Source organism: Acanthochromis polyacanthus, chromosome 23, assembly GCF_021347895.1.
Source record: "Acanthochromis polyacanthus isolate Apoly-LR-REF ecotype Palm Island chromosome 23, KAUST_Apoly_ChrSc, whole genome shotgun sequence".
Taxonomy (NCBI): domain Eukaryota; kingdom Metazoa; phylum Chordata; class Actinopteri; family Pomacentridae; genus Acanthochromis; species Acanthochromis polyacanthus.
Genome location: NC_067135.1, coordinates 3,215,160 through 3,237,525, shown reverse-complemented (window position 1 = coordinate 3,237,525; position 22,366 = coordinate 3,215,160). Strand labels below are relative to the sequence as shown.

Here is a 22,366-nt window from a genome sequence, read left to right as displayed (position 1 = left end):
TTCAAGGTCTTCAAGTTTTTTTGTTCTATGCCAGACCATAGATGGCAGAAACTTGTCGACCTTACATTTACTATTGCAACAATGCATCACCAGTAGGGTAAAACTAACCTGTCCCACGACGGTCTAAACTCTGCTTCGCAATGGTAAGATGAGCCGACAGAGATGGATCAGAAAAACTACATCGCTATGAATGCTTGGCCACCTCAAGCCAGTTATCCCTGCGGTGACTTTTCTGATGCTCCCTGCTTAGAACTCAAAAGGTCAGAAGGAATGAGATTTAGGTCAGGGCTCTAGGAGGGATGTTGATCACTTTTTTTTTTTTTTTGGCTGATTTCTTTAAGCTGGCATTGGTCTCTGTAGACTTAAGAGTGCATGTTTCTATCAGTAGACTGTCTTTCCTACCTCCATGCTTTACTGTCTCATCGGTGCAGTCTGGTTGGAGTTCTTCTCTTGGTTTTCTCCACGCAAACTTTCAACTAAACTTTGGACTAATCATCATAAACACCTTTCTCCACCTTTCTTTCACAAGTCTAATCCTATATGTCGTATTCTCTTGAGCCTCTGAATGGTTTCTGATGTAACCGTACTCATAATACCATTTCAAATGATCTGTGAACTTGGCTGTAAATTCTTGTTGGTATCTGACGTATCTTTCATCTCCCGTCTGAACAGTGACTTTGTTGCAAATCTGATGAATCCAGTGGCTTTCATTGTGGAAGCAAATGGTGTTTTGATCTTATCTGATCTTATCTTTTAGCTCCTTTCGGTTGTCATGAGGTCAGTAGGCCTTCAGTTTGCACCAATGCCCGCTTGCAGAATAGCTACAGGTGTAGTTCATCACATTAACAGCAGACTTATTCCACTCATCTTGCTGAACTTGTCCTAATATTTTTTTGCTGCCATTCTCAGAGGTATATCTGTCCGTTCTCAAGAGACAAATATTTGTTTGGAGATGTTTTTATGGATCAGATACCAGTTTATCTTGCATTTAATAACCTCTTGTGAGTTTGCTGATGGTTTAATTATCCAGACACCTCATGGGGCCGTTCTTTATAACCCACATCTACTCTGATGTGCTTGTTTTGCAGCTCCGCATCGGGACTATATATGGAAATTTGCTTGCAAGTTATGTAAGAGCAACTCGGAGTGACTGGTTTACAGCGCTGACCTGCCACTGTCATCCAGCAGAAGTTTCATTGTGTGTTGTTTGATGAGGGAGTGACAGCCTCAGACATCTTTAACCTTGTTTTCATGCTCCCGGGAGAATGAAGCAACCTGGAAAGTTCTTGGTGGTTGTGAGACCAGTGCTGACCATGAAAGGATAAATCCAGTTCATCACAGCTTGGATTTTATTTTCATAGTTTCATCGGTAATAATAACATTGTACTCATGAGTGTGGGAGCATCGCTGAAAAGCAGTTAAACAAGGCAAAGAACATGAGCTGTCAGGCGATCAGACACATTGTTAACAAACCCTAGGTAACTAAGTGCTTTTAATGCCTAATACTAGTGAAACGTCAATAAAAGTGTCACATGAGGCACTGCAGAATGCTCTTATAGGGGTTTTTCTGGATGGAATGCATTTTGTCATTTAACTCGGAGGGCTTGTTGATCAAAGCTCCACAGATTTGGACACCGCTGTCATATTGGTTCCACTTAGCGGTACGCATATTTGTCCGGAACTGCTCGGCACAGGATGTTCACTTTTAACATGAGGCTTCTGTTTGGTGAATCTTGTGATCCAAACAATCACTGTCAGTCTATTTTTGTCAGCGCACTTGTACCCTTTGGAACAGAAATGCTACATTATGGCCATTGTTGTTGATCCTCTGTTAGGGTTAGCTTTGAAACTCTGTCCTTTTTTTTAAGATTGTACGATGAGGTCTGTTTCTCTGTGTTGGCCCTGGTGGATTAACCAGGATGCACCCTGCTGTTTGCCCTGTGTTGGCTTCGATGGATGAAGTAGACAGGATAACCGTGCCCTCAGTGTTGACAAAAAGAAGGAACGGCAGCATTACTGGGCAGTTCTAAAGCTGAAACACACTGCTGGCCTTAATAGTTAATCCAAGCTAATTATGAATGTGCTGCACTTGTCTTAATGGACATTTCTACTTGATTTATTTCATACTTAATGGCGTACAGGTATGAGACTTTTATCATTGACATTTGCAGTATTTGCAAGCCTTATAGGAGCAATGAGATACTTCTAAATGTTGGCATTATTCTAAACAATGATAAAAAAGTCATTCGCGACTTTGTGTTGTATTCTCTATAGTGGAAAAACCTATTAAACCAAAGTTGATACTCATCCATGAATTTTTGTTTGCTTGCACCCTTATTCCCAAGGAAATAGATTTAAATCCAAAGTTTGACTCTGGGATACTGAGGCCATTGGTTGTTCCAACACACAGTGTCTGAACAACAGCATGGACGGCATCAAACAACCAACTGCACTATAATGGAAATAATAATTGTGGGGCCACAGAACAGACATCACAAGTTGTTAGCGCATGTTAGCCACATATCTAACATATAGAGTTAACCCTTTGGTGCACAACATGGGTCAAAAGTGGCCCATATTCAAAGGAAAATGGGTATCTCTTGACCCATGTTGTGCATTATGTTTGAAAAAAGCTGGATTTAAAGGTTGTCTTTTGTCATCATTGGTAAAAGAAGTGTCTGTTCACTGGTCTCGCTGTCTGACCATTGTTCCTTAAAGCCACACCTGACTCAGGTGTTCATTAACTCACTGGTCAAGATTTTGTCACCAGTTGAACAGCTGAACACCCATTTCCCAATCAGAACAGCTGAAATTAGATTTTTTTTTAATATCAGAAAAGAAGACCATGTGTATGCTGCATTTCTATTTTTCTTCAGTGTCTTTTTAGAGACCCTTCCATCTAAAAGTCCACTATTATATGGAAAACACTGATTAACTGGTGTGAAAGTAATGCTTCATAAACTTTCATCTAGACAACAGCTCTCCCAGCTGGACTTGCTTAGCCTCTCTGGGACTCACACACATCCAGAGACAGCCTTTCAATTATGGCAGCTCTGATCTGACCACAAGGGATGGACAAAGGGAAGTGGAGGGGAGAGTGGGAGTGGAACACTTCACAGGAAGCTCCTCTTAGATGATGCATTCTGCTCCTCCTGACACAATGTCTGTTCCATTTCCACCAGTTTCTAGCTGTACCATGACAGCTCTGTTGTAGTCCAGATACTATAGATGTTCATTGTTTAGGTGCACAGTTAGACAGCTGAGTGGTACTGACAAGTTGTGACCAGCTTGGCTGTGAAACACACTTTCAAAAAAGTTCAGGTGTCAGAAAGCCTGAGGGACTTCATGCTGGGGATGTGTGAGTATAACTCGAGTGCAGTGATGGGTAAAGACACCTGAAATGTGTGGGATATCTTCTGTAAGCTTTTCTAGGAATGCACATTTAGGTTTCTGCTTGGAAACCGTGTTTGGAAATGCTACAGTAAAAGAACGGTGGAGTTATGTGACGATCGGGCAACATTATTCAAAAACGGACAAATAGATTGGGATGAAATTGTCAGGGAAGGTGAGAAATGACACAAGGACCAAGTGATTATTAGCATGATTGTGATCCTACTACAAATCCAACACTGCGGACTTTTAGGGACTTATGTCGGAAGTGATGCAAGGAACAACTGATTCAATTCTGGGGGTGTTTCTGAGTCTCATCAATTCCCACCGCCTGCTACATATTTAGGTCACGTGATTCAGTATCCGTACATATGAAGGAAACACACGGCTGTGCTCAGTGCAAGGTCATTTTGTTTGTGGGTACATCTATGTTAAATGACCTCATTCTACAGTGACGTAATTTCTGCCACAAATTTTATATTAAAGATCAGGAATGATAGGACTGAGCAGACTTGGTGGAGTACTGCGCTCTCTGAATGCTTTTCTTGTTATTTTCTGTTTTGTTTGTCCATGAAAATAGTAAGTGTAGGGAACATATATTCTGGAAAAGTACAATATAATAAATACCATTAAAAAGCAAACGCGCAATGTCAAAAAGAACATATAATGTACAGATTAAATGCATCGTGCGGAGAGAAGAAGTCACGCGTTTTGTGCCCCATCCTGACTGACAAGTGGTTTCCTCTGTCTCTGATTAGCTGTTTGTGCCGTGGGGGTGATGGGACGCTCAGAGGGGCGTTGGGGGTGGATTCCCCCCCAGGACAAGCAGCCACCATCTGCTGGTAAGGTGACACCGCTGTTGGGGGCCGAGCGTCCAGCTGGGAGGACACTGGAGAGCAGAGCAGCAGACACAGGAGCTGAAAGCCATTAGACTTTGGCAATAAAACCCACAGCTCCTCCAGCACTGCAAATCACAGGATAATTGAAAGGTTAATTACTGCAAGGGTTTTATTGTTGGTAGTTTATTTTCAATTAGCTGCTTAATTACAGGTTTGGCTAGGCAAGGCTGAATCAGATGAAGCTGAGTTGGATTTGCTAAACAAAAATTCCTGCTATTTATATCCTGACAGCAACAAAAATTTATACTAATATATAAAATCTTTGAATTTATTTCCATGCATGAAAAGTGCTCGTCTTTTTAGGGCGTTTCGACACATTTCTTGCTGCTTCTTGCTTGTGTCTGGTCCTTCCTGGAGTGTGAGAAACTGGAGCCATGTGCATCTTTCCCGGGAATTCATTACTGCAGACGCTGAGGCTAAAAGGTCTCCACTATAGCTGCTATAAATCAGCGCCGTGCAAACCAAATATCTGAGTGAAATTGAATGAAAAACCTCTGCGGTCGCTTATTTCTGGGAGGTGATAAACGTGCATCACAACATAAACGCCGAGATAAATCAGCAAACCCCAGCTGTGTTGCTCGGTAATGGGTTTATCGTACTTCAGAATTAGTGCGTTGTATATTCCAGAGAAAATAACATTCTTTAACAGCTGACTGTGGATTTTTTATCACTTGATTTGCTGTGATTTTACTCTACTAGTGTGTACTTACAGCTATATATGTTGATGGTTTTGGGATGAATTTTCGGAAATGCACGTATTTTCTTGAGACCAGTAACTTTTGTAAAGCTTGTGAAACCACAGTGCATTCTTTTCATTTTCAGATTGCTAAAAATGTCCTTTTCTGTCGGTATTTTAGAGCGTATGTCTGCAGGGAGTTTTAAAATGCATCAGCAGAAACACTTTAACCTGAAATACTAAGTACTTTAGCATGTTCTGTAGGAAAACATTCACTAATATGAATGGTTCAGGCTGCAGCTAAATTTGACAGTTTTGGGGGGTAAAACTATCTCCAGTAACTCTCTAATACAGAAGCAGTCTTTACTTTATATATATATAAAAAAAGGGGCACCAAAATAAACCTGAATACTTTAACGCCATCATCCACACACACACTGAAAATGTGCACCAAATCCGACAAGCACAGTTCCTACAGCTGCCTGCACAAACAGAGTAGTTGACATTTCTGCAGCTTTTGTTTTGGATGCAAAGACGAAGACGCATGACAAACTCAAATCTCATCTGTCATGCAAGGAGGCAGATGCCAGCATGCATATGCAGGTTTCTGAGGAGGCAGGTGCTGCAGAGAACTGCTTTTATTATCTGTGGTGCATGTCTTGGTTATGTACAGCCGGTTGACGTATACAGCACTTGTTGATTGTTGCTCTGCGCTTCGGTTCAGCATGCAGAGCAACCTGCTAGACTTTGGGCTCAATGTATGCAGCAGCAAGAGTGAAAGTGCCCTTATTCTGCTGCTATGTGGTCCAAACTTGGTGTGGTGTGTTATTTTGGCATTTTAGAGCTTAAGTCTGTTGGTGTTCTTGTATCTATCTGTAGAGTACAGCGGTCCATCGTGGGACCCTTACTACAAACAAAATTCAGGAAAGTAGCGACCTTTTTATATATTTTACGGCTTTATAAACCCTCCCCACACTCTTATGAACCTTTCCCACTTCATCAGGTGGTGCAGTATCTTCACCCTCATCCATAACTTAAAGGCGAAACTGGTGTCTTTATCCGAGTGAGGAACGAAGTTATGGAGAGTTGCTGGCGCTGCTTTTTCTTCTGGGCGAGAAGGTTTTTATAAACCAGCATGCTGAGAACTGCAACAAACGAAGCATCTGGTGTCCCATTCTTGAGCCGCTTGCTGAAGTTCTTTCGCCAGTCTGGTCATGGTTGCAATTAGATATACAATTTAAAAATCTGCGTTACAGTGAGACCGCATCAGAACCTTAGTATCCCCATGTAGCTGTTATGGTTACCAGAAAACACATTACTTTGAAAATACGCTACAGTTACTCCAAGCTAGTCCCGCTGCCTAAAGCAAAACAGACCTGAAACTTGATGTTGTTGTGATCAAGTTGGTCAAGTAGTCCTTTGGTGAAATTACCATAATGCCACAGTTACCCTCTGGTTTCCTCTAGAAGTGGCCTTCACGATACAAAAATTTAACTTCCAAGACGCCTATCTGTATTGTAAGCTAGTCTTTTCCTACCTGAAGCAAACTTCAGTCAAACTATTGGGTCTGAATGTTTCTGTTGTGGAAAACGTGGATTCTTGTAAACAGGCTCCATCTGTTTACCTTCATGAATTGTTCCAGAGATGTTCTACTTTGGTTCATTAGTTCGTTGAATGTTCCCAGATGGTGTCTACATAATCTTCCGTCAAAACTTTGTAAACACTGTCATGAAGCATTTTCTAATGTTTCCCTGAAATACCTTCACAGAAGATCAACATTCTATAAAAAGCACAGAGGAGGTGTTCTGGGAACTATTGTATATCTTTGAGCTGAAGAAATATTTCTATTTCGGGAATATATGGGAATCTTGCTTTGAACCTTCCCAGCATGTTTCCCCACATGTTGTTAATGGTTGTATGTGGTGAGAGAGATAAGGCAGACCTCTATCTAGAATCCTGTGTCTAGTATGTGAAACATACCGAGCTGTGGTCTGTGAGAAAAGCTGCATAGGATTACGTCTTCTGCATCTCTGATGTCTACACCCTGATGGTGTCATAGGAATGTAAGATTAGGCTTTGTGAGTCTCTCTGAGATTATGCTCAAAAAATCTAGTTTTTGGAATTAGTAAGGGTATTCACTGGGATTGTAAATTCTATTTCCTTTTCTGGATCTCCATTTTACTATATTTGTGTGGATGTGAAAATGAAATAAAAAATACAGCAACTGCTACTACTATTACTGCTAATACTACAACTATTATTAGCTACTACTATTACTGCTACTATTACTACTACTACTATTGCTATTATTTCTATTACTGTTATGACTATTACTATGATTATTAAGTTATTATTGCTGTTGTTGTACTATAATAGTATAAAATGAGCAACAAATTGTCTTACTTTGATATAGTTTTCACTTCAAATTCTATTCCCTTTATGGATCTCCATGTTAATATATATCATTTTAGATTATTATTATATATTAATATCTCATGTTTGTGCCATAAAATGGTCTTCTGTGGATATTGCTGTCTTATATAGCTTGGATAATTTAAAATACGCACATTTATAACGTCTCCAGTCACAGGGCTGTAATAGAGAGGGGTAGCTGCTGCTCTCCCTCTCCCTCTCTCACCCTTTCTCTCTCTCTCTCTCCTTTAGTCGCTCCACCAACTAGGAAGCGCACAGCCTCCACTCTGATCCGTGCGCACCGAGCGAGCGACCGACCCGCGAGCAGCTCTCCGTCTGAGCCCCGCTCTTTCTCTCCCTCCTTCCCTTCCTCATTCCTTTCTTTCTTCCTCTCTGTCTTTCTTTTCTCCGTGCTCGTTATTCGGTACCGGGATCCTCCTCGTTACAGATGTAGACGGTCAGCCGGAGCTCTCAGTTTTGGAGGGGGGGAGACTCTGTTGTCGCGCCTTTTGCGCCATGGAGGACCGCTGCTCCCCGGAAAACGAGAGGATGGAAGCGTGGCTGGACGACCACTTGGAGTTCACGCACTCCTACTTTATCAGGAAGGCTTCAAGGTAAAAAAAAAAAAAGAAAAAAAAAGGAACTGAGTGGATGGAGTTTGTAATGGGATCCTCTGCAAATAAACTCTTTTGTGTGCGCAGCCAATCAGGATCCCTTTGTTTGTACGGGCTGTTATTACAGGTGTCACTTTACCTGACAGGAAATGCTCTGATCATGTCATCATCTCCCGTGGAGGTGAATCTGTGAGGTTGTAGAAACCCTGCTCAGGTGCTTGTAGCTCACAGCTCAGCATTATTCCATGTCACTGTCTCAGAGTTGCACAGGGCATCTTTTCAATCATTAACTTTTACTGCTGCCGGTAATTCAGCTTTAATTCTCCAGGCTTACTCCTGAATGGCTCCTTGGTGATAATTATACAAGCCTTCCACAAGATCGTGCTTGTCCCATAAATGAAAGTCTCCTGTTATAGATGCAGCCCGGAGGGGGGAAAGGAGAAATTAGCCATTTAATTTGATGTGCAAACACACATTCCAAATCAGGCTTTTTCTTCCTGGGGCTGCAGCGGCTGTGTAAGGCTTTTTAACCTGTGCTGGAGCACTTCATCGGGACACTCGAGGGCTGTGTTTGTTTTAGTGACAAACCCCTTCAGATCCATTTAACCACTCAAAACCACCACGGTAACATCATCTAGCATCTCCATCCCGTCTCTGTCTTCCATAAACAGCATTGTCAGAGGGTGTTTTTTGAAGAAAATTCCCACCCTCTTCTACTAAAGTTGCTCGGCTCACATCAGCCATTTCTGTTGCCGTTCTGGTTGAGAGGCATTTCTTAGAGAGGTATTGATTCAGCCACACCTCCCCTGGATGCATTAGCTCTGTGGGGAGGCCGGCAACTCAATGGGAGATGGACTCAACTTGACTGGATCTCACACTCTAGCAGTCACTCAGATAGCAGCAGCAGCAGTGGCGTGGTTTCTCCCAGAAGTTTTATTTGCTTGAATCCGTGCCTCAGATGCCACTTCTCATCAGGTTTTGTCCTTCAGGTGAACAGAGCCGTGAAAAAGAGGATGAGTCGCGTGACCTTTGGCGTGTTTGAAAACTCGAGTGCATGCTTGAAACGTGTGTGGGTTGATGAGACAATGTGTCGACTGATCAGAGAGATTCTCGTCCAATTTGGTGTCCACACGCTAACATACACTGTGTCTGACACACGCCGGTATTTGATTTGTTCCACTTTCGACACGTTGATGGGTTGTGACACTCACACATCGGCGAAATGAAAAAAGTCCATCACACAGCCTTGGTATTATATAATGACAGAGATCATTGCGGTGTTTACTTAACGTAATTTCATGTCGGAAACTCGTGTGTCTTTCTTGAGTACAAATAGGCATGTTTATATCCACTGTAGCAAAATCCACCCGTTTATCCTTCTCTTTCAAGAACTTTTGGCATTTAATGCTCCATTTCCAATGCTTAAAGTTAGATCTTTAGCACACAAGTTGTACAGATCAATCAGTTACCTTCAACTCAAGCAAACAAAGCTCATTTTAACGTCTCAGAAGATTTTCTTGTGTTAAAGATTGCCCACAAGTTCAAGCTGACTGCCACTTGTTGTCCTAAAGATAAACCTTAAAGCACCGCCGAGTATCTACTGAAAGTATGCGTGACCCACTTTTCCTCACAGTAATGCGATGTTGTGTTCAGAAGGGATACAATATGCTTTCTCAGACTTTAAAGTTTTTTTCTGCTTAATTTGGTCTGTACCTCAAAGGGCTGCTTATGGGGCCTAATGTTAGTGAAATTAGCATGGACACTGTGCTTTAAGTGTGTCACTAGAAGAACTTCCTTATTGCGAAAGTATAACAACACCATCAGCCATCACTCACAGACTTGATCTACAATGCATAGTCAGATCTGTCTCCACAGCGTTGTGTTACCACTTAGAATGATCTGATTGCACCTCTTTATCATTTTTCTGCATTGTTTTTATTTTTGTCAGCAAATCACAATCACTTCTGGGCGGTGCTAAATCCAGGATGCAGCAATGGTGCACCTACAAATCAGTGACGGGGGAGTTCTGCTAGGTTGATGTCTACTGGGATTGCCATGACCTGGATGACTGAGAATCCACACAGATGTAATGTTATCAAGGTTTGAGTCGGTCATTATCACATCTGGCTTTAAAAAAAAATGGCAATACCCAAATTTCAAACTCAAAACTTCAAAACAGTTGTTCGCAAACCATCTTTACTACATAGACTATAGCATAACCATTGGATGTATTTGCTATTTTGTGCTTTCTTCTCATTGATAATATTCAGTTCAACCTACATATTTTCACTTAAAATCGTCAGTTTTAAACCAAACATGCAACAAGGAATAGTTTGCACTAGTTGGCACAGAATAAAGAGAAACACAAATTGACCAAATGGGTTTCAACAGACTTCGGTGAGTACGAAAAAGTCCATTTTAGTGTTTTAACTTTGTTGCTATTCTTTCTGCTGTTCTTCTCTACATGGAAATTGTTGCCGTCCAGCTTTGGTCATTTTTGGTGTATTTGGTGATGAATTTTTGCCACATAACGTGATGGAAAATCAGCGTAGTGCAAAGTTTGTGCTTGCCGTGCAATACTGAATCTACTGTTTTGGTGTGAAGGCTCCATAATCCTGACCTCAGCAAAGCCTTTGTGTCATGGAAAAGCCTGTAAGCTTTGTAGAAGGTTTCTGAGTCATTTTATTGGACTGAAATGCAATAACGCCCTCTGTATTTCTAAATAACTCTATTATATTTTCATGACTGATTGGAGCACGGTGGCCAGCGTTTCTCATTCTGGTTAAATGCATACCATAATAGAAATATGAACGTACTGAACACAGCACACATTAGATTGGCGTCGTAATGATAATTGTGTTACTTGAAATTCTATCTAACTGTTCCCACATTCAGACACCAATTGGTGTTTGAGGAAAATTGGATGATGGCAAAAATGTCATCAACTTTGTAATGCTCTGCCCCAAATAAGTCAACTGAATTATTCAAAAATTGGAGTTGAATTCTCATCATTACCTTGGAATGAGACAAGTTCATTTTTTACTAAAGGGATGGATGGATGGATGTCTTTGTCTTTTAAGGTCTACCTTCAGTATAAAGTATCTTGGTTTTTGACAGATATCTGTTTAGGTTTTGGCACAGGAACAGATAGGAATTTGTGTTCTCTAATGATTTTAGGGATTGTTCAGCAGCTCTAGTGATTGTCTACCTGCCAAACACTGTGATGTCTTGTGTCTTTACTTTTTAACGTCAATGTGAACTCTGTTTTTTCTGCCAAGAATAAGAAATCTATCTATAGTACGTACATCATTTGACTAAAACATTGTAACCATTATCTTGTAATGTTGGTAGATACAAGATCAAGGATATCTTAGATGACAAGTGAAGAGATGATTTTCCTGGTCAGTGAGTTGGACGTGGTGGAAATGTGCAGGTGTGACTTTAACACGGGCCAAATGGTCATGGCCAGATGATTGGGTCTTTAAATGGCCAGGCTTGTAGGGTGCTCCCTGTGAGCTTGGTCCATGAATGGACAAACCATTAACCAGGAACAGTGTGTTGAGGAATGTGCTGGTTCAAATCTGATTCAAAGCAGCTCCAGCTTGCAAAGTTGCAAAGATCTGCTTGTAGGTACCTCAGGTCCAGGCTTCAGAGATTCAGAGCTGCAGAACGGTTACTGTGTCGAAGGGACTGAAGCGCTTTCTTTTCCGTTTCAACAGGGAGATGGTGAATGCCTGGTTCGCTGAGCGCGTCCACACCATCCAGCCATCCAAAGAAAACCCTCCACAACAGCGCGGCCACCAGTCCTCTGCAGATCTCGCCCCTCCCTCCGCCTCCACCATCCTCCCACCCACCCTCAGCCTCCTGGACAACCGTTGCCCCTCCCCGGCCTCAGTCCCCAGCCCAGCCCCCGGCACCCCGACCCGCAAGATCTCTGCGTCGGAGTTCGACCGCCCGCTCAGGCCCATCGTGGTCAAAGACTCCGAGGGCTCCCTGACGTTCCTGAGCGACGCCGACCGTGAAACTGTCCCTCTCCGGGGCTCAGTGATGGGTGAGGGCGGCAACGGAGGCGGCAGTGTCAGCGGGGGTGACCGCTGCGCCAGACTGCTGGAGCTGGTGAAGGACGTGTCGAGTCATCTGGACGTGACAGCACTCTGCCACAAGATCTTCCTTCACATCAACGAGCTGATCGCCGCAGACCGCTACTCACTGTTTCTGGTAGGAATGGAAAGGCCTGCGGGTCAAACTATCATTCTGACTGAAGGTTTGCGATCAGCCAAAACAGGTGAAGGGAAGACTTCTTCACAAGGGCACTGGGAAACTTATTTTCTCTGCACATTAATCACCGTAATGATAGCAGGACCTCTAGCAAATTACAGTCCCAAAATAGTGAATGAAGTGCTTTTAGTAACAAACAAGTTTGCTGTCAAACATTTCCAGAGCATTTTCACAATAAGCTGCTCTAACTTTAGTATGTTATTCAATCCCATGAAGGAAGATCACTTGAAGTTGCCTAAATTACTGTGAAAGTGGTTGATCAATCCTAATTCAACAGTTCAATAAGTTGTGCTCATTTGCTTTATTTTTTGAGAGAATATAACCTGTTTGTCCACATTATTCTCAGGTGTTGGGTTTAAGGTAGAGAACTGGCAAGACTTTCTGTTTTTCCCTGCTTCCAGTCATTAGTCTGAGCCAAATCCTGGTTGTAACTCTGTACTTAACACAAAACATGAGGTCATTTTGTGTTTTAGTCAGCCAGAATTCAGGAAATATGTTGCTGCACCGTCTCAGATTTTCTTCATAGTCGACTTATTTGTTACTTGGGATGGCAAGCTAAGTCTTGTGTAATAATTTGGTAGAATTGTGTGAATTTAATGTGTTCAGATGAAGGAATTTTTCTACTTTCACTATCCAAAAAGTCTAGGAAGCAATTTTGAAGGTTCAGTATATCCAGAAATGTACTTCCCACTGTCATGAAATTTGTTTAGAGCAGATTCAAATAACTAAATGGCCCTTAGGAATGAGAAAGGTCAAGATAAATCTTTACTGTCATTGACAAAATTTGAGTCTCATCCACATCGGTGCTAAAAAGAAACAAAAGTACGGACATGCAATTGTAAAAAAATAAAATAAACATTATATACAATTAGAAAAATATGGCTGTAGACTTTTAATTTGATCCAAAATCTTTCTATTCTATTTAAGGAAAACAAAATAAGTCAGTTTAATTACATTTTTGCTAAATCTCTTGGTGCAGATGTTGCTATTCTCGCTAGAGTGGAGTGGGGATATAGATTTTTATAAATGGAGGCAGCGCACTACACCAGCAAGTGATCAGTTAAAGGGATAGAATTTCTAACATTGTTATAATTTCCTGCTTAATGTCAGCTGTGTGATCGCTGTTTTTAACGTGTGGCTCCAGGTGGGCGAGGACAGCTCCAACAGGAAGTTCCTGGTCAGCCGGCTGTTTGATGTGGCCGAAGGCTCCACGCTGGAGGAATCGTCCAGCAGCAGCATCCGACTGGAGTGGAACAAAGGCATCGTGGGACACGTAGCCGCCACGGGACAACCGCTCAATATCAAGAACGCTTACGAGGTGAGGATTTTACGCTGTTGTTTTGAAGTGACTGGGGTCAGCTGAAGCCTGTAGTAAGCTGGTTTGCTCGTCCTTGCTTTGGGTGTGTTTGATGGTTCTTGCTGACAGAGCACAGACTTGAGAGGAACCAAAGAAGGGCAAATGGGTCAAAATGGTACTCTGGAGAGTTCCTCTTCACCACAGACACACACACATGTTACTCTCTTTCATTTTGTAGCTGCAGACTCTGATGACATTTTAACCCCGTAGAGTATCAACGCAGTGACCGAGGGAGCGATCAGGTTCCTCGTCCTCCTAAATCAATGAAAAGAGCAATCTGACTTTAAAATCTGTCACCAATGAAACTGAACATCACTGTAAAACAAGATTACACTGTAAAGGTATACGTCTATTTCAGGAGATGCTTTTATTTATTTCAATCGTGAGTAGGGCTGGGTGATAAATCGAATTAATTCGATTAATTTGCATTTTTAAAACCTGACGTTTGCTTCCGCCTCTCATCTCCTTCCACCAAAACAATCACACCCCCGTCATGGCGGACAGAACAGCAGACGAAGAGTTGGTCGTGAGAAAAGGGCCTCATGTTACATCGATTATATGGAAGTGGTTCGGCTTTGACAAGACTGACACAGAGCAAACTACAGTCATGTGCAAGGTTTGCAAAAGTACTGTGAAAACGAAGAGTAGCAGCACAACTAACCTCTTTCAGCACCTCCTGCAGAGGCATCCTAAAGAATGGGAAGAGTGCTGGCAGCTACGGGAGTGCGGCATGGCTAGCACTAGCCATAGCTAACAGACCGCAAAGAAACAACGAAAATCCATTAAAATCGTAATCGTCCAAGATGACTAAAAAAATTGAGATTTTATTTTTTGGCCATATCGCCCAGCCCTAATCGTGAGTTAATATTGCTGTTTTCAGGAAGTGTTTAGGCCGCAGTAGAGTGGCATAAAGTCCTGACACAGCTTGATATATTATGACTGGCACATCTAAAATCTTGTAAAACCCATGTAACTGTCATTTTAATAGATGTATGTTACAAGCCACAGCTAGGACCAGCAGCAGTGCACAGCCTCCTGTGGTTTTGTCTAAATGTGTAATGAATAATCAATGCAGTTGACCAAAATCAATGACTAAATTTGTGGCCAGTTAAATTAGTTGGTGACGTCATTGCATGTTTATTTTGTGCTGACCTGTAACGCTCTGACATGAAAGCATGAAGGTGTGCCACTACCTGACATAAGTCGCTGTGCATCGAGGAAGATATTGGTGAACTCCAGTAACAGTGGGGCAGTTTGGTTAGAAAGTCCACCAGCGACATCGAACATTCATGACTCCACCAAGTCAACACCATTAGCCCCAACACAGTGCGTCCGGTTAGCACCTCATCCTTGATGTCCAATCTGAACGCTGCCTTCAGTCTGTTGCTGACCCGGCTGGTCCCCCGTCATAAAAGACACTCGGCTGCAGTAGGGCAACAGCAATCGAACTGTCCAAACATCCATAAAGTTTTTACTGGCCCTCTTTGTGTAAATAAGAGGTACTGGGTAGCTCTGCAATTTGAAATGACAACTACTTGTTCCCCGAGCGAAGCAGTTCAAGTATCTCGGGATCTTGTTCAGGAGTGATGGGAAAATGAAGCGTGAGATGGAGAAGTGGATCGGTGTGACGTCAGCAGTAATGCGAGCGTTGTACGTGTGATTATGTTTGTCTATAACAATGGGGAGGCGTATTTTTTCATGTTAAACAGAGCAAGGCTAGCTGTTTCCCTCTGCTTCCAGTCTTTATGCTAAGCTAGGCTAACCATGTCCAGATGTGATGGATGGATAATCAAGCTTTTGGATTAAAAAAAAATCATATAGCAAGTGAAGCAATCCTGTAAAAGAGCTTATTAAGATAAAAACTCTTCAAAAAATCACCCCAGTTCTGTCTACTTTACAAATCCTCCTGTGATAGATAGAAAATGAGCCGGACAAACCGAATAAGCTGCTTCAACCTAAACATTTTTTCCCCTAATTTGTGGCTGCAGATTGAATTTCAGCCTCCTGACCTCTGCAGACGGAGATGCTGACCTTTAACTGCTCCGTCTGCTGCTGAGTTTTTGCTGCGTCCTGTTGTTCTGTCTGTCCGCCGCTTATAGGCTAACGACGGGGGGATTTGTGTCGGGATGAGATGGAATGCGCACCGTCGTTACTTCACTGTATGTGCACGTATGCGTGTGAGCGTAATATGCTTGTGCTTCTGGGAGCTTCGAAAAGAGTTACGAGTGTCTTCACCGAGAAGCAGATGCGTGTTATGTTAGCGTGTGGATGGAAGAGAACGAGCATGTGGCTGGAATTAAACCCATCTGTTTTCTATGTGTTCATATCAGTCTGACCTCAGTGTGTGTGTGTGTGTGTGTGTGTGTGAATAAAGCTTCATTTACACTGTCAAAATAGATTCTTTCAATGGATTCAGCAGGAACATCTAGTCTCGCTTTGTAAAACCTTTCAGGCTTAAAGTCTGTATGATTTCTATTCAAACTAAGTGTCGAGGCTTTGGACAGTGAAATTCCACAGCTCCACTTCTTCCAGTGTAAATCAGCCGATGAAGGATATTCTTTCATCAAGTGTCCTGTTCTTGATATTCTGTCTAGTTTCAAGTTGTTGGCAGCTGTTTGCACAAAGATCCTGAAAACACCGAAGTGAACTTAGAAACGACTTCATGAACCGGTGATGATTTCAACAATACAGCGAGTAAATGAAATATCTTTGACATTAGCTCAAATGTACGCACAAAAACAGAATTTTAAGAGTTTTTTGGTTTCTTAAAAAGCGCTTGGACAAAGACCTCAGCACTTCTTAGGGTGAAAAATAAAGGTTTTATGGTTGGTGGAGTAATGAAGGAGACAGAAATATTGACATTTTTGAACCAATTTCCCCCCATCATACAACTGTTTGGTATTGTTCTATCAAAGCAGGGCTGAACCATTGAAGACTATGTGTATGTATGAATGGATCTGCCAAAGTTCATGACTCTAAGCACATTATCTGTCAAATTGTAGCTCTTCAAATATTGGGACACTTCTTCAAAAGCTAAGTTTAATTTATGAGATTTTGAGTGAGTCGCTAGAATCCATGTTACATAAACATAAGCAAGAGACCAAATTAGTTTGGGTCATGTATTAAATATGGGCCATTCCATCTTAATTCACCACTTCTCGATGTATTCTATAATTCTTCCAGTTGGGGCACCATTGGAGTGGTTCTACCATCATCAGAGTTCACTGGATGAGGATCACTAAACAAAAAATCAGACCAGGGAAATCAGACTCATTTTCTTCTCCAGTTATGGAAAAGCAGCTTTATATAAGAATTAAGAAATCAGTTTACTAGAAAAAGCTGAAGGGAATCTGCTACTTAGATCCACATGAAGACACTGAATATGAGACTTAGTCAGTATACTAAGCAGCATTTTAAGCAAATATGGTGCCACGTTTGACAAAAAAAACATATAAAAGATAAAGTTTCTGCTGTGCTGCGTCCCTGAAATTTCTTTCATCACTGTCTGTACACTTCATGAAACGCACAAAAGCAGCCTTAGCGACTGGCATCATTCGTTTTGTGTGTGAGAGAGATTTCCTGCTGCGTACCTTCCTCCTTTGATAGCTCTGTCATCTGGTTGCCTGCCAACCGCAAGATGATGATGATGATGATGATGATGATGCGACTGTGGGAGGAGGGGGAGAGAGAGGAGGGAGACGGGTGAGAAAACGACAAATAGAGAACATAAGTGACTGACGGGATGGTCCACCTGCGTCCAATTAGCTTGCTGTGTGTGCGTCTTCTAAGTGATTGCACTTGAGGGTTTAAGTGTGGTTTGTGTGTGTGTGAATGTGTGTAATGAAGTAAAAAGTATGTGTGTGTGCTCTCGGCTTGCAGGTGAGCTTCAGTGTGTGTGGGAGTGTGTTAGTCACCTTGTTGGTGCACAATTCTGTTTGTGCAAATCAATGTCGGTGTGTCACGCTGTGAATTAACGACCTCGTTAAATGCAGTGTTACTCATTTTATTTCAGGTTCCACATTCAGCCCAATTTGATCTTAAGCAGGCCGGAGCAGTAAAATCAGAGCATAATAACCTAAAAATAACCGCAACAACTCCAATTTTTTCCTTTGTTTTAGTACAAAAATGTACACATTTAAGAAATTATCTTATTACAAAATGTCATGAACAACATTTAGTCACAGATATCTGGAAATGAACAATATAGCATTTACTTTCTGATCAAAATGACAAAAGTCAGACAAAAAAGACAAAAACAAGGCAGAATATTATAAAAATAAAACACAAAACAACAAAAACGAGACATAAAATTACCAAAAATTACACAAACGACATGAAGCAAAAGCAAAAAGGGACAGAAACAAAGCAACAAAAAACAGTGAGACGCAAAAAAGGCACAAAATTACAAAAACGAGACAAAAGTGAGAAACTAAATGACAAAAAATGAGACAAACATCACGAAACCAAACAAAAGAGGCAAAACTCACAAAGCGACCAAAAAAACATGAGACAAACGACAAAAAAGAGACAAAAAATGACAAAAGGGGGACAAAAAACTAGACAAACGAGGCAAAAAATTGACAGTTACAAAGTGACAAAAAAGACAAAATGTGCACAAAACAACAAAAATGAGATAAAAAATGATGAAAATGAGACAAAACGACAAATGAGACAAAGTGAAACAAAGCAAAAAGACGCAGATTACAATGCGACCAAAAAATGAGACAAACGACAAAAATGAGACAAAAAAATTACAAAACTGAGATGAAAATGACAAAAGCGAGAAACGAAATGAGACAAATTACACAAAACAAAACAAAAAAGCGACAAAAAGCGAGACAAAAGTTACAATGTGACAACAAAATGAGACGAATGACAAAAATGAGACAAAAAATGATAAATGAGATTAAAAATGACAAAAGTGAGAAGCAAAATGAGACAAATGACACAAAACAAAAAAGTGACAAAGCGAGACAAAAAAGTTACAATGTGACAACAAAATGAGATGAATGACAAAAATGAGACAAAAAATGATAAATGAGATTAAAAATGACAAAAGCAAGAAACAAAATGAGACAAATGACACAAAACAAAACAAAAAAGCGACAAAAAGCGAGACAAAAAAGTTACAATGTGAACAAAATGAGACAAATGACAAAAATGAGACAAAAAATGACAGGCGACAAACAAAATGGCAAAATAATAGACAACCAACACAAGCATTCAAAAGCGTTGCAAATTTACAAAGTCATCCCCGGGCCGGATTGGACCCTCTGGACGGCCGGTTTTGGCCCGCGGGCCACATGTTTGACACCCTGCTGTAGATGTATCTGCTGCACGCTGTATTGTTGCTCTGTGTGTGTTTGTGTGTACAGCTGAACTTGATACTGCTTCCAGGAAGTCCGTCTGCGTCATCTGAGGGACTCCCCAGCCCTCTGATTGGATCTTTAACTTCCCATTAGTCTGGATTATATTGATTTCTGCAGCACAGTGAGAAACAGCCGCCTCCCCCCGCCTGTTTATTTTAGCACAGCCCTCCCTGGCCCGGACCAAACACAGCGGCACCGGGCCAAACCAACCTCCAGAGAAGCTCGGGGGTGATGACCTTATCAATGCCTTCTCTGTGCTGCATCCGAAAGGCAATCTGGTGGGAATACAATACAGCACTTATCTGTCGTTTAACTGAGCTCTGTTTTGATTTTAGCTGATCCTGCTGCGTATTTCCAGGATTTGGACAGATAGTTGTGATGTGTACGAGAAAAAGAAGTTTTCTTGCTGTGGAGTGTGGCTCTGCTTGTGGTTGCGGATTGTGTTTGAGTTAGTTATGGTGAAAGATGCACCGGTTTATTATAGAGCTGCACAATATAGAGTTTCCTTCACATCAAGTAAGCTCGAAGACATCATGGTAAAACTGTTTTCTGCTTCTTCTTACACAAAGAGGATTTGCATGGTTTTAATTTACATCATTTACTCCGATCTTAAGGTTTTTGCTTAATTTATTGAGGATAAAAATATAGTGATATTAAATTCTGTATCCAAATGGTCAAAGGACAAGTTTGGTAATATATCTTTAATGCATAAATTGGCACCAGGGACCTGCATGTCATTAAATGACATTAGCTGTACTACCTGGTTGTTCCACCAGGTGGAGCTTCTTAGTCTTTAACACTACAGCGACCCGAGGATGTGGTTTACTGGACGTTTCATGTTTGAGCCAGAGCATTGTTGGTGTTGAGCTAGCAAAGGGCCACCATGACAAAGACTCCTGTGGTGGTTAATGACTTCCAACCAGAGGTGATGTATTCCAAGCAAGACGGAAGCTACTAACTAACCCTAACCATACCCATAGCGAATGAAACCATCCTGGACATATGTAGGGTCATTTTGAGGTGTTTTTGGATCATTTTTGGAAAGATTTTGGGTCGTTAACAGGAATTAAGGGTCATTTTGAGGTGTTTTCAGTTCATCTTGGACATATTTAGGATCATTTTGAACTATTGTCAAGTCATTTTGGACATATTGGGGTCATTCTGAACTGTTTTTAGGTTACTTAGACATATTTAAAGTCATGTTCACCTTGTTCAGGTCATCTTGGATATATTTAGGGTCATTTTGAGGCGTTTTCAGGTCATTTTGGAAAGATTTTGAGTCGTTTGGAGAAATTAAGGGTCATTTTGAGCTTTTTTCAGGTCATGTTGGATATATTCAGTATCACTTGAGGTATTTCCAGGTCATCTTGGACATATTTAGGGTCCTTTTGAGGTGTTTTCAGGTCGTTTTGGAAAGATTTTGAGTCGTTTGAAAAACATTAAAGGTCATTTTGAGGCATTTTCAGGTCATGTGGGAGAAATTAAAGGTCCTGAAGGCTATTTTCAGGTCATTTTGGCATATTCACTGTTAAAGGAGCAGCTGTAAAAGGGTCAAATTTCTCAGTGTCAAAATAGTTTCCAGATTCTGATCCATTTATTCTGTTTGATGTATTTATTATGCATTTTATTCCATTTTTGTGTGGGAAATTGACAGGAAATCTCGCTCAGCTGGAGAGAGCATCGGTCACACACGCTCACTACCTGCTAGACTGAGATGCTAATGAGCATGCTCCACAGAAGCGTGCAGAACATCTGGGTTCCTCATGGAGGACACTTGGCAAACATATGCGCAACTCAGCAGCTTTCTGGAATAATTGAAATGGCATCTTGAAATCCAGCATCCAGCTGTTCTTGATGCATCCATGAGCTTAACTAGGAGCAACATGTAAAAAAAAAACATCAGCTGGAGACTGTTATCATTGTGTATGTGGCGTTCAAGAAAGACTGACGGGCCATGACAGGATTCAGATATTGAGAACCTTGGATGAGGAACAGAAGCAATAGGAGCCGCTTTAACAGAACCCGCTGTGTTTGGAGTGTAGCTGTGAAATTAGTATCGTGTTCCTATTTTAGTCATGAATTCATCCACACACAAACACAGTCCCCCTTGAGTCTAGAGGATGATAGAAATGGACAGAAAGAAGCAGAGTGTTTAAAGGTCAGCCGGTGGGTGGGAGAGTCGCCAACAGGAGAATAGTCCTCCAAACAAAGCAGCTCTCCATCCGCCGGTCTTTAATATGCCTTCAGGAGCCACTTCTCCCCCCTTATACCGACAAATGCCTCCTTGTGACTGATACCAAACAAAACTGTGTGTGCGAGGCCTTTGTTTTTGGAGACGAGTGCGGTTCTGTGTTGCATAATGAGCTTCGGCTTCTTTATGCAAATCGGGCTCGCGGTTGTCGTGAGTGTGGGTGGTGGGACTGGTTGTTGAGCGTTTGAATGCAGATGAGTCCTGGTCCTGATGCCAGTGCTTTGTTTTAAATGTCTGGTGTCTCTTAATTAGCTGTTTGGGTACGCTTAAGCTTTTCGTTCTTGGACAGCATGGGTGGAGTTTACAGTGGAAACGGTGGCAGATTTACTCAAAGGGTTGCTGACATGTAAACTTCCTCAACTCCATCGAAGTAAACAGAGCTGCTAATGTTTTGTGATAGCAGAGATCAGGAACGGCTTCCACAATCATAAACGCATAATGCAATCTGCACAATGCTGGAGCAAACTGACATGAGCATTGCATGGGTGTAAGTTACCACCTGCATGTGACCAAAAACACGGCAGCCTGGTTCACTAGTTCAGGATGACAGTCAACACTTCACTGAGTTTGAGTTCCGGATTTTTGCTTTAATGCATTTTCTCTGACTGGATCTCTTTAGATTTTAGTTGAATACCCCTGATAAAGTGCAACTCTGGATGTCATCGTAAAGACCGTTGTGGTCCTGATTCAAACAGCCAAACAAAATGTAGCCTTGTGTTTGGTAACAAATGCAAGACAAAGAGTTCTTAAAGAAAATCTCCATGCAACTTAGTTGTTTCTTTTTGCAACCGAATCTTCCTTTGCTGTGCACATGTGGAACCTGCATGTCAACAAACTTCAGTCTATCAAAGAACCCTTGAATTGGAATCCTATCAGACGGACTTATAGGTTGGTCATGGAAAAAGCAAACCATGCAAGCTTTCTTGCAAAGTTATACGGTGGAGCTTTGAGTTAATTTTCCTTCCTTCACAAAGCACTTCTTGTGGTGTGACAGTTATACACATTACATTTTCAATGCTTAAATTAAATACTGTGCAGCGTTACGTGTGACCCCACATGCTGATGTTGGATCCTACTCAGCTGCTCATTACATGCTGATGATTGCAACCTAAGTTTTTGC

At 41.6% G+C, this 22,366-nt stretch overlaps 1 protein-coding gene across 3 annotated transcripts in view; it reads left to right on the top strand.

Annotated features, from left to right (window-relative positions):
- Window positions 1–22,366, top strand: part of pde5ab (phosphodiesterase 5A, cGMP-specific, b) — a 100,530-nt gene that overhangs the window by 24,165 nt on the left and 53,999 nt on the right. For 2 of the 3 annotated variants that reach the window (XM_022208239.2, XM_022208236.2), the window contains exons 1-3: window positions 7,630–7,991; window positions 11,711–12,209; window positions 13,414–13,587. In XM_022208239.2, coding sequence (XP_022063931.2) covers window positions 7,894–7,991; window positions 11,711–12,209; window positions 13,414–13,587 — 771 coding nt within the window. In that variant the 5' untranslated portion in view covers window positions 7,630–7,893. Of the gene's footprint in view, window positions 1–7,629; window positions 7,992–11,710; window positions 12,210–13,413; window positions 13,588–22,366 lie in introns of those variants that run through there. The other variant, XM_051944050.1, reaches the window with a different exon arrangement.